Source organism: Dromiciops gliroides, chromosome 1, assembly GCF_019393635.1.
Source record: "Dromiciops gliroides isolate mDroGli1 chromosome 1, mDroGli1.pri, whole genome shotgun sequence".
Taxonomy (NCBI): Eukaryota; Metazoa; Chordata; class Mammalia; order Microbiotheria; family Microbiotheriidae; genus Dromiciops; species Dromiciops gliroides.
In genome coordinates this window covers 14,849,389-14,862,578 of record NC_057861.1, presented here as the reverse complement: position 1 = coordinate 14,862,578, position 13,190 = coordinate 14,849,389, and the positions used below count along the sequence as shown (strand labels likewise).

The window sequence follows — 13,190 nt, the reverse complement described above, 5'->3', positions numbered from 1 at the left end:
AGAAAAACTTGCTGGCAGTTCAGACCCCTCAGGCCTGTGTCTGGTGTCGGCGTGCCTGCTTGCCTCATTGGGCCTCATGTTTTGGTGCTACATATTAGACAACACTACAAACCAAGAGCTTTTCTACTGTACTGTACTGTACCATGCTGTAAGCAGAAAGTACTGATGTAATGATGAAAATTATGTGAAGGCAAAATCGAAACCTGGGAAGGGAATCTCTGTCCACTGTTGGCCTTAATTCTTTGTCTCGGTGGATTCACTCTTCTGTTCCCTAGCTCTGTCCTGGGCTTCTGGCGGGCTAGCTGCAACTGGGACCACCCCCATCACCCCGTGCTGGTCTGTGTACACACAGCCTGGCCTTGCTTAATGGCCTAGCCATGCTTAGTTTTCAAAGGAAATTCTCCTTCGAATTAAGGGAAAAGACAACCAATACAAGGAATGAGGCTGCAGAACCTGACTTAAGTGAAGCCTGGGCAAAGGCCAGCGGGGCTGGCAGAGAATCTTGGTTGGGGACACCCACTTCAGAGGTCACCTTGCCCACTTTAGATCCTCCTCCTGCTCTCAGGCCTCTGTTGTGCTGTGCCCTCTTCCTCCGTCTGCCCCCATTTCTCAGGGCCCTCTTGGTCATCTTCCCAATATTTGAGGGTGCTGTAGTCACCCTTGCCTTTGTTGTCTTCATTCTCTGGGAAGGACAGCAGTCTGCAGCCTATGTTCCATTTGTCATTTACTCCGGTGCCTTTGGCCTTGGCTGCAGCTTGCTCTGGCTTACGGTTTTTAAAGGCAAGGAAACCTGGCCAGAGTCAAGAGGCTGGCAGAGCTGGGAAACAAAGTGATCCCTTCCCAACTGGGGCCATTGCAGTGTTGAGTTATTGTTATTCTGTTCTTCTGTGGAAATCTTCATCATATTTTTGAACACACTCTGAAAAATGTTTTTGTTTGCTTTTAGGTTTTTTGCTTTTTAAAGATTTTTGTTTAAATGAAATTGATGAAGCTGTCCCTCAGGTGAAGTTTTATGAAGAGGTAAGAAGCAATCCTTTTCTTAAAAAGCTTTCTGTTTCGAGAGGTCTCTCAAAATAAACCTTTTTTAAAAATATAATAAACATTTTTATTTATAGTTTTGGGTTCCAATTTTTATCCCTCTTTCCCTCCCTCCCTTCCCCCCTCTCTGAGGTGGCAAGCAATCAGATATGGATTATACATGTGTCATTATGTAAAACATTACCATATTTGTCATTTTTTACAAGAAAACTTGACTAAAAGAAAAAAAATGAAAGTGAAAAATAGCTAAATGACAAGTACAAACCTATTCAGATATTTTTAGAAATGTTACTAGTAAAAAATCTAGTGGGCAACACATCACACTTAAGCTTTCCTAAATTCCAGTTTGTTTGTCTAAGTTGATGAAGAGGGAGGAGGTTGGGTCCTGTGGCAGCTGCTGAGGAAGAAGAGGAATGGGCTTTGATTTCCATGTACTAGCCAAGAAAGCCCAGAATGGAGGCGATCTGGGACATCAAAGAGATGATCTTTATTTCCAGTGACAACTGAAGTTGGCGTCTGTTCATTATGTATAATACCATTAAGCATCTCAGGAAAAAACAAACAGAGGAAATATTTCATGACCTTTTTTAAAATAGAACAGTTTCCTTTCTACAATGTCATAGTTTCAGCTGCAGATATTTCTTGTGCCCAAAGGGTAGTTATAGTATGTGGACATAAACACTAGGGATATGACACTGTCTGGTAAAATAGAAAGTAATCATGTGTTATTAGGGAGCAGAGATCTGGAGTAGTGGTAGTTTCCTTTCTAAATTTGTTAAATTACTAATTACAGTAATGATGACCTCTCTCCCTCTCTCCTTCTCGTATACTCAGCGTCTTTAAGTGCCTAGTAAAATTGTCTTTGTTCTTAGAACAGTCGGGCTGTGTAGAGGAAATCATAGGTAAATGATGATGGTCTTTGCTAGAAAGGTAATAAGACTGTTTAGAGTTAGCTCTCAAAGTCCACATTCTGTTGAAGAAATTTCCTTCAGATGTTTTTAGCAAGGATCACACTGTTAGTGCTTGGTTCTTCTGCATGTGCCCCTTTAAACACTGCAGAAGTCTGACTGAAGGCAAGTGTGATTATAAATGGGCACACAACAAACTTTTTTTTATTCTGGATTTTTGGTAACATTGTTTAGTAAGTGAAGACAGTCTCTGACAGGTCAGTTAGTCAGCGATCATTTAGTAATCACCTACTATGTCCCAGGTACTATGCCAAGCTCTCAGGATACAGAGAAAGGCAAAAGACAATCCCTGCTTTTAAGGAGCTCTCAGTCTAATGGGGGAGACAATAGACAACCAAACATGCAAGACGAAATATGTACAGGATAAATTGGAGATGTCAAGAGAAGGAAAACAGTAGCTTAATTTAAGGGGCATTGGGAAAGACTGTGTAGGAGATTTTTACCTGGACTTGAATGAAGCCAAGGAAGGCACAAATGGGGGAGGAGGAAGAGGAGCATTCCAGGCATGGTGGACAGCTGTGAAATTGCCTGGAATCTGGAGATGGAATGTCTCCTTCCAGGAATAAGCAGAAGGCCAGTGCCTCTGAATGACAGACTGTGGGGAGGTGAGTAGTGTGAGGAGACTCACAGGGAGGGGCTGGGTGATGAAGGCCTTGGGATGCCCATTTGATCCTGGAGGTGATGGGGAGCCACTGGAGTTTTCTAAGTGGCTGCTTTAGGAAGATCACTTTGACAGCTGAGTGGATGAGGGACTGTAGTGGGGACAGACTTGCCCCCAGCAGCTATCACAGAAGAACAGGCTGCTCGGGCATTGAAAAATGGTTGGAGTTTTTTGTAGTTCAGACATTTCCCAGATGGGCTGTGGAGAACTACCAGTACAAGGAAGAGCAGCTCTCCCTTGGATTTGGGCTCCCCATCTCCTTTGACAGTATAGAAGTGGGGTCCTCTACTCCATACTGAACATTCTCTGAGCTGCCCATACCCTTTACATCTCAGAGACGCTGGGTAGCTCATCTCTCAAACCCCACCACCCGATTTCTCATTCCCATCCCCTCTAAACTCCCACCCCCAAACTCAATCCTAGCTCTACCCACCTTCCACCATGCCTTCTGGAATGCCTGCACCCCAGCCCACAAACTCTCCTTCTTCCTAAATCGTTTTCTTCTCCCACTCCTTCCCTCTACTCGATCTTCCTGAAGCCTGGCTCCCCCCACTAACACGGCTTCCCCGGCTGCCTTCTCCAGGCCTGGCCACACTTTGACTCATTCCTCTTGGCCACCTGGATGAATCATTGTCCTCTTCCTTTACTGCTAAGTGGTGACCTGCCTTCTCTTGAGGTTTATGCTGCTCATATTTTCCAGCCTCAGAGTCCTGGCAGGTGTTGTCTATAGATCCCTAAGTCCCTCCCCTTCCTTCCTCAGTGACTTTGTTTCGTGGCTCCCCAGCTCCTGACCTCACACTAGGGGACTTCAGCCTATGTGCCGATTCTCCCTCTAACACCCGACTACTCTGTTGCTCAACCTACTCATCCCCCTACTCTTCCAGCCCACTTTAGCCAGACATAAAGATGGCCAGACTCTCGATCTTACTGTCACCTCCAAATGGCCGCCTTTGTGTGCGAGAATCCTGACGTCCCCTTGTCTGACCATAATCTGTTCCAGACTTTTCAGCTTTCCCTCTGCCTTCCTCTGCATAATCACCCTTCATCCACAACATGACCTCCAGTCCTTTGGCCCCTCAGTTCCCTCCCAGGCCTGCATTAGCCGCTGGACCCTTTTCTCCCCATCTTGACTCCTTGGTGAACCAGTTCAACTCTATACTGTCCTCCTGTCTTGAATCCTGTCACCAGTTATGGCCAGCAAAGGCTCAGTCTTGGATCATTCCCACCATTTGTCACCTTTGCTCCTACACATGGTCTGCTGAATGAGGTGGAGAAAGTAACTCCGCTGTTCTGACTGGGTCTGCTCCATAACCTCAACCGGGCCCTAATTGCTACCAGGCCATCCTGTTGTACCTCTCTGATCAGTTTGCTCTCTTACTTCCCACCAAGGCTTTTCCAAACCTTTTCATTCCTCCTCAAACCTCCCACTTCTCCTCCTCCCCCTCTCTCAGTTGGAAACTTTGACTGATATTTTACAGAAAAAAATTTCAGACCATTTGTCATAAACTCCCTCTTCTCTCCTCTTCCTTATCTCTTACCACTCAGGTGCATTCTGCCCCTCTTTCCTCCTTTACCCTGTCTCACCTGGTGAAGTGGCCCTACTCCTTACCAAGGCTGACCCCTCTGCTTGCTCAAGTGGCCCCATTCCATCCTGTCTCCTCCAACAGACTTCCCCCTCTGTCATCCCCACTCTTTCACTTATATTCAATCCCTTTTTCTCTCTCTCCCTCTCCCTCCCCCTCCTGGCTCATTCCTTACTGCCTACAAAGATGCCCATGTTTCCTCTATCTTGAAAATGAAAACAAATCCTTACTTGATCCTCCCATCCCTGATAACTGTTGTCCTATATTTCTTCTGCCATTTGTAGCTAAACTGCTTAAAAAGGCTGTCTACAACGTGTGCCTCCCTTTCTGTCCTCTCACTCTCTTCCTTACAATCTGGCTTCCAACCTTATTCCACCAAAACGGCTTTCTCCAAAGTTGATGAATGATTTCTTGGTTGCCCAATCAGCGGCCTGTTTTCAGACTTCATTCTCCTCGGCCTCTCTGCAGCCTTTGACACTGGTGATCATTCTCTTTTCTCTCTAGGTTTCCAGGACACCCTCTCTTCTGGTTCTCCTCTGCTGCTCTGACCACACCTTCTCTGTTTCCGGGGCTGGATTCTTTTCTAGAGCATGCCCTCTAACTATAGATAGCCTTCAGGGTTCTGACCTGGGTTCTCTTCTCTTGGTGATCTCATCAGCTCCCGCCATTTCTATGCTGATGATTCTCAGATCCACCTATTCTGCCCTGATATCCAATCCATTGCCAAGGCCTGTCCATTTCACCTCTGTAGCATCTCTTGAATATGCCCTTTCTCTTCTTTGACACTGCCCCCACTCTGGTGCAGATCCTCATTATGTCATGCTGGATTATTGCAATAGCTGCTAGTTAGTCTCTCCCAACTCCAATGCATCTTCTATTCAGCCACTGAAGTGATTTTCCTAAGTTGCCAGTCAGTAAACTCCAGTGGCTCCCTATTGCTTTCAGATGCAAATGCTCTGTTTGTCATTCAAAGCCCTTTGTAACTTAGTCCTTTCCCTTTTCGTCTTCTTACAGCTTATCTCTGAAGCATGTACTCTACCATCCAGTGACACCAGCCTCCTGGCTATTCCACTAACAAGACTCTCCCTGTCTCAGCTCTAAGCACTCTCTTTGGTTATCACTCCCATACCTGGAACACTTTCCTTCTCCACTTCAACTACTGACCTCCTTGGCTTCCTTTAAGTCCCAACTAAAACCCCACTTTTTCCAGGAAGCTTTCCCCATCCCATTTTAATTTCATTGCCTTCCCTCTGTAAATTCTTTCTCATTATCCTGTCCTTAGCTTTCTTTGTATATATTCGTTTGCATGTTTTCTCCCCCATTAGATTCTAAGCTTCTTGAGGGCAAGGACTGTCTTTTGTCTCTTTTTACCTGGTCTGCTTGGCACTTAAATGTTTATCGATTGATTAATTGTTGGGAGGTGGGTTACGAGTACTTGGCACAGTGCTTCAAGCAGTAGTAAGTACCTAATAAATGTTTGTTGAGACTAATGCACTTTAGATTTTGAATAATAGACAATTGAGTGCTAGAGGCAGGACTTTAGAGTCAAAAGGGACCTTGAAATTCCAGAATGCTGGAATCTTAGGGTTGGGAGCAGAGAGCCATAGACTGTTAGAGCTTTAAGAAACCTTAGAAATCCTAGAACTATTTAACCAATCACCAGGCATTTATTGAGCACCAACTCTGAGCCCAGCTCAAAAGTCCTTGCTCTCAGGGGGCTTTACAGTCTGCTGGGAGGGGTAATATGAACACATGTCATGAGAGACACACTCAATCCAAGGTAATTTTGAGAGAGAAGGCACCGATAACTGGAGGGAACACAAATGTTTCAAAGGAAGTGAAGCCTTCAGAGAGGCAGAGGTGACAGCTCATGCAAAAGTGTGGAGACCAGAGATGGAAGAGCAAGAGGGGCTTGTGTGGCTGCTCTTGAGGTATCTGAAAGGGAATAATGGAGAGTGAATATGGAAAGGTGGGTTGGGGCCAGTTGATAAATCCCAGAAGTGATAGAGCCCCTGCAGTTTATTTTATCTATCTATCTATGTATCTATCTTTCCATTTATTTTTTTGTGGGGCAGTGAGGGTTAAATGACTTGCCCAGGGTCACACAGTTAGTAAGGGTCAAGTGTCTGAGGTTTGATTTGAACTCAAGTCCTCCTGAATCCAGGGCCAGTGCTCTATCCACTGTGCCATCTAGCTGCACCCCCCCCCCTCTGCCCCTGCAGTTTATTGCTGAGAGGATTGATATAAACAGACCCGTACTATGGGACAATCACTTTGGCAGCTCTGTGCAGCACAGACAGGAGAGGCAGGGAGACCATATAGGAGGCCACAGCAGTAGTCCAGACAAGAGGCACTGAAGACTCTGACTCAGCGTGGTGGCTGTGTGCACAGAAAGGAAAAGGTGGATGTGTAAGGTGGTGTGGAAATGAAAACAAAATCTGGAACTGATAAGCTATATGTGGGATGAGGGAAGTAAGGTTTTGAGGATGATTTGGGCTTAGGGACTGGAAGGATGGTGGGACCTGCAGGGGAGTAGGAGTGGATTTGGTGGGAAAGATAATGAGTTCCTTTTGGGGCATGCCCAAGTTTGAAATATCCATGGGACTTGTGCCTAAAGATGGTAATGAAGCCCTTGAGATTTGAGGAGTTCCTGCCAGGTCATCTGTTGTAAGCTTTCCTTTGACTAACCTGAAGCTAGGAAGTTGAATGGGTCACCAAGGTCAGACAGGGAATTAATGGCAAGATTAGTGTGACTACTGAAGGATCAAATGAATTTGATGGATTGAAGAATTGAGACCAAGGATTTTGACAAGAATTGAGAAGTTGGTGAGTCCCAGAAGGTGCCATATGAGGTAGAAGCAGACTTCAGACTTCCTCCCTCGGCTTTTCTGGGGGGGCAATCCAGAGACAAGCAGGCTGGAAGACGGGGCCGGACAAAGGTTCTCTGACCATAGTCACATGGTGGCCAGAGAGAAATGATCCGGCTGGCTGGACATTGCACAAGTAGACCCAGCCCTGCGTGGTGGACAGAGCTGGATGCAGGGCTCAGGGCCTCCTCCTGTTGGTTATCTCCAGTTTGTCCAGGCTGCCTCATTTGTACATCCTTCTTTCCCATTGTTTCCCTCATTAGACTATGAGCCCTGGGAGAGCAGGGACTGTTAGAGGCTTTTCTTTGTGTCCTCAGAACCCACCCCGCACACAAGGGGTGCTTAGTGAATGCTTGTTGACCAACTTGATTGACTGAAGCAAACTCAGAATTTGTGCCCTTAGCGTCCTCTTCTTGAGGCATGGCAGCATGAGAGAATTACATTAGATGAGCCCTAATGCACCTCCCAGCTCTGAAATGCTGGTCCCTCTAGGAAATCCTGCCTTAGTATAATTTGAATGTGGCTTTATGTTCTTTGTCAAACCATATGCTTGATTTCTGGTTTGGAAAATATAGCCTCTGGGGTGGCTGAATATGTCAGCAGCATGATGGGAATTAAAGCAGTGTCTAGCAGGAACTTTGAAGTGAGGCAGATGATTTGCTTGACTCACTCCACTCCCCACCTCAACTCCAGGTGCTTCCCTCGACCTTTGATTTGCATCCTCTTGGTGCTCCTACACGTTTACAGTGAATTTCTCTATTGAATGATCGAGTGAATCTCCTATCACACGAGCTCCTAACTATTTCTGACTTCAGACTTCCAGAGTTTAGCTTCCTTCCTTTTCTGCTTGGGTTAGTCAGTTCCACTTAATCTTTTAATTACTCTTTGGGGTACTTAAAATTTGTAATTGAGAACCTTTGTAATTGTAATGCTCCACTCTCCCTTCTTTCCAGAGCAAATACCATTTCCTCCATGAAACCTTCCCTGACCTCAAGTAAAAAATGATTAATTTTTTCTCATACCTTGTAGTGTTTAGTTTGTACCTACCTTTCTTCTGTTCAGTTTTTTGCTGACATTATTTGTGTATGTGGTGTCTCCTCTATTGGTTTATAAACTCAGGATAGGGATTGTGCCTTCTTTAATCTTTCTGTCTTTGCCAGGCTCTAGCAAAGTGCTTTGAACCTCGTTGTTCTAAATAAATGTGCCAAATTGAATTAATGAGCAGATGCTGCCTTCTATCACACGATGTCATGCAGCTGAAATTCCCTGTTTGAGGCTTCACATTATGTGAAGTCACTTAGTGCTCCATTCCACCAAGTCTTAAAAATGAAAACAAAAAGACAAGAGCTTTTTATATTCCCTAATCTTGACCGCATCTCTTCCATCTGTTCCACTTGCCTTCTGTTCTCCAAACAAGGGTTGCCAATGTTGGAAAGGAAGAGAAAACTTGATTTTTGGTGCCAGGTAGCAGATAATCAATACCAGATAATCAATCTACTAAAAATAGAAATGTACTGTCGAAGAAGAGTAGTTAACATGACCATTATAGTGGTTAAAATCATGGTCTCATTTTATAGATTAAAATCCCAAGCAAAAGATATCTTGAGGCAGTTTCACTTGTGTAGACAGTGGAGTTAGCTTCACTTGTGTAGATAATGTAGTAAGTTTCCATAGAACTTGAGCAGAGAAAACACATTTGCTGAAGAAAGTATAGAATCCACTGGTGATCATGTTAGGTTCAACTTTCTTAGAATGTGCATGGAGTGTCAATTGTTCCAAGTGGAGTCAGGAGGGAATGATGAAATTAAGCTTTTTTCATGTTATTGCTGAATTGGATACTTTATTTGGAAGATAAAGTGTTGTTAAAAGCATCCATTTTAGAGTCACAGAATGATAGAATCAGAATAATTAACGCTGATGGCTTGATTCACCCCAGCATTCATTACAAGTCTATAAGGTGCAAAAGCATCATGCCCAGATACTGGCAAAGATGCCAATAAACAGAATCTCTTCTGCCTTAATAGATCCAATGGTCTATCAACTGATCAGTAATCAATCAGTAAACAATTATGGAACACCTATTATATGCCAGGTACTGTGTGAAGCATTAAGGATACAAAAAGAGGCAAAAGACATTTCCTGCCCTCAGGGAATTTACATTCGAATGGAGGAGACAATATGCAAACAAATATATGCAAAGCAACCTTTATACAGGATAAATAGGTGAAAAAATGAACCCAAGGAAGGCCTGAGAATGAAGACAAATTGGTAAAGTCCTCCTGTAAAGAATGGGATTTTGGTTTGGAAGAGACATGGGATGACAGCAGGGGTGGATGGGTAAGATATGGTCAAATATTGTCACTCCAGCCATCCCGATATCTCTTGTGTATGATGCTTTTTTCTTCATACCACCTTAGTTTAGGCCTCCCATCATCTCTCTCAAAGATAGTCCTACTCAACTCTCTCCCTGTTCCCGTCCATCCTCTGTTCGGCTGTCAAAGTAACTTTCCTTAAGTGCATATCTGACTGTGTGCCTCCTACTTGGTTAACTCCCATGGTTTACTGTTGTCTCTTGGATCACATATGAACTCCTCCGTTTAGCTTTTAAAGCCTCATACAGCTTGCCTCCAACTTATCTTTCCAGCCTCTTTGAACATTACTTTCCCTCCCACATACTGCAATCCAGCCAAATGAACCTTTGCTGTCTTTCTCACACAGAACACTCTTTCTCTGCCTCTCCCCTGGCTGTCCCTCATGGCTGGCATGACCTGGAGTCTGTCTCCCTCTTTAAGATGTAGCTTGGGCGTCATCTGATGCATGAAGCCTTTTTTCATCCTTCCAGCTGCTGTTGACCTTTCCTCCAGACCCTCTGTGCGGATTTGTATTTATCAACTTGATATTTATGCTGGACCAGTTTTTATATGTACTTGTTTCCCTTAGACAACACAAACTCTTTGGGAGTTGGGGTTTTTCATTCTTTGGACTTATAACCTCGGGGCCCAGAGTAGGCACCTTGATTCCTGAAGTACAGGTGTGGCCACGTCGCTGCCCTTTGGATCAGACGGAGGCTCTTCTGCTGGCATTTTAGATCCTTACAGCATGGTCCCAATCCACCTCTCTCTATGTTACTTCGCTCCCACTCTCAGATTCATTCAACCTGCCACCTCTTTGTCCCTCACCCACCATTCTCCATCTCCCCTCTCCATCCTTTTGCACTGGTTTCCTAAGCCTGGAATGAATGTCCTCTCCTTCATAGAATCCTTTATTCTGAGATTCAGCTCGAGCAGGGTCTTCTACCTGCAGCCTTTTCTGATTAGCTGGACTGTCAATGTCCTCCCTGAACTATCTTGTCTTTATTTTGTATTGATTCTGAAGTTCTTACAAGAGTACATGTCATTACCTTGAATACAATGTGAGGCCCTTGAAGCAAGGACTGGCTTTTTTCATCCTTGGGAGCCCAGCACTCTGGACAGCACCTGGAGCATAGTAGCTATCTAATGAATGCCTGCTGATTGATTATCCTTATCACTATCGTCCCTGACAAAACTGTTGAACCACTTACTACACGGGTAGTGCGTGGGCACACAGAAAAGGAAGCCGTGATCTCTGCAAGCTAGCCCAGATTTATCCTCATTTTGATAGATAAAGATTGGGTAGAGCAGGGAAAATTCTGGAGGCGTGATATGTCTGAATGTCAGCAAGGCACCTGACAGTCTCTTGTGATATCCTTGTGGGTAAGTTGGCAAAATGTGGGTTATATGATAATATAGTCAAGTAGATTATTAGCTGATAAATGACTGTAGCCAAAAGAATGCTGGCTTAATGGCCCCTGGAGGGAGTTCTTGGAAGGGCTGATAAAGAACCATAGCTTGTTGAACACTTTTACAAAGCCTTGGATGGAGATATAGAAGGCACACTTATACAATCTGTGCATTACATAAAGCCTGGGTGGCTTCCACATCGCAACACAAGAAATCCAAAAGGTCTTGACAACTATATGTGAAAGTCTGAATCTGACACATTTACAGGGCATTGAGGAATGTCCTGGAGCTGTGCTCAAAGACTCAACTGCCCAAGTAGAGCATAAGGGAGACCTCATTTAGCAGCAGTTGATGCCAAACAGAAATTTTGGGGTAGGGTTGGCAGGGCCATGTGGCTACCAACAAAATAATACCGTGTAGGCCCCCAAACTAGGAATCAGAGTGTGCTGGCCCCTGGTCAGACTGGCGCTTCCCTGCTGTGCTTGGCATTTTAGCAGTGAAGTGGACCAATTAAAGTATGGGCAAAGAGGGTAAGCAGGATGATGCCAGGACTCATAAGCATGGAACACAAGAAGACTAAAGGACATGTCATTGTCTTAGGAAGACCTTTAAGGGGGACTAGGATGGTCATCTTCGCATATGGGAAAGGCTGTCATGTAGAAGAGAGATAGTGGGTGGGACTTAGAGACATTTCAGCTCTGTAGTAAAAGGAAGAACTTTCTATCAGTTATGGTTTTTTTTTTTTTAATTTTTTTAAGTGAGGCAATTGGGGTTAAGTGACTTGCCCAGGGTCACACAGCTAGTAAGTGTGTCTTAAGTGTCTGAGGCTGGATTTGAACTCAGGTACTCCTGGGCCGGTGCTCTATCCACTGCGCCACCTAGCTGCCCCCTGTTATGTTTTTAATTTAAAATGGAAGGAGCTTCCTTCTGAGGTCACTAGTGATTGTCCTGTTGTAGCTTTTCAAGCTGATGGCAGGTTGGCCACTTGTCTGTGGTAGTCATCTAATTCCACTCTTCCTGTAGGTTTGATCCCTGTTTTCTATAATACCGTCTCCTAACCATATTTCATTTTGGCAGATAGGTTTCATTTCATTAGTTTGGTAACACAGTGGAGAGAGTACTGGTCTTCTAATTAGGTAGACCTGGGTTCAAATCCAGCCTCAGACACTTACTAACTGCAAGGCACTTTACCTCAGCATCAGTTTCCTTGGCTCTAAAACGGAGGTAATAATAGCACCCAGGGTTATTGTGAGGATCCCATGAGATAATATTTGCTAAGTGCTTAGCACAGTGCTTGCTATAATGTAGGTGCTGTATAAATATTAGTTATCATCATTATTAGTTTGTTTTGTGTTTGTCATTTTGGTTTTCTTTAAATAAATCTGTGCAGCTGGCTCCATGATTTAGCTATTTAGCTATTTGTGTTCTGAAGTTGCTTGCCCTGTAAAAAGGTTTAATATAACTTTCCTAGTTGAAAAGATGACGGTCCACTACTTCTCAGAGGTTCAGCTTATTGTCTCCTTTATGATAATGGATGATGACCTAAGGAATGGACTTTGATGATAGGGCCAGAAATAAACCTTGTATAACTGTTTATCAGATTGGTTCTGTGATGAAATAATGGGATTTCGCAGATACTCAAAGACCCACCTGGAGATGAATCTAGACTGATTGGATCAAGTGAGAGTGATTAGCTGCTGATTAGCCTACTTCAAGTTAACTAGATTGTAATCACACCTTGAGAACACCTTCAGAACCAATGGATTTGGATGATGCCAACCAATCAGCTTGAAGCAGTGTGTAAGGACCGCCTCTGTTCCAGACCTATAAAAAGCTTCCACAATCAGTTTGCTGGAGAGAGTTCCTGATTAAAGCAGGCTTGTGGAGGAGGACTTCAGGAAGAACCCAACCAGGCTGGAACTCTAGGCTAGACTGGTGCTGAAGCTTCTGATTTAAGGCGACCACAATTTAGATTTTAAACATCACAGTTCTTTTCCCACTTTATAGCATCTCCTTATGGAGGCATTCTTGACTTCACACAATAGTTTTGTTCCGAGAAGTTGCTGTATGAATTAATTTTCTTTTAAAGGTAATAGGGAGTTTTATCTTTTCTTGTAATGCCCAGGGCCCTTGTATCATGGGAGTGAGCACCCTCGACTTTATTTATTACTTGGTAACTGGCAGTGTGAGTTTCTCTCTAGTTGGTCCACTCATTTACCAGTTGATGACTGAATGTTTTATGCTACTTGATGCTTATCAGTCATTAATTGTTGTGGTCTTCCTATTAGCCACATATTTTGTTTGGTTGTTTC

General features: G+C 44.1%; 1 protein-coding gene across 3 annotated transcripts in view; it reads left to right on the top strand.

The window, feature by feature from the left end:
• Nucleotides 1-13,190, top strand: part of GRK3 (G protein-coupled receptor kinase 3) — a 185,321-nt gene that overhangs the window by 81,590 nt on the left and 90,541 nt on the right. For 2 of the 3 annotated variants that reach the window (XM_043979152.1, XM_043979151.1), the window contains exon 3: nucleotides 947-1,020. The exons of the other annotated variant lie outside the window; for it this stretch is intronic. In XM_043979152.1, the coding sequence (XP_043835087.1) occupies nucleotides 947-1,020 (74 nt within the window). The remainder of the gene's footprint in view (nucleotides 1-946; nucleotides 1,021-13,190) is intronic. 3 annotated transcript variants of the gene reach the window in all.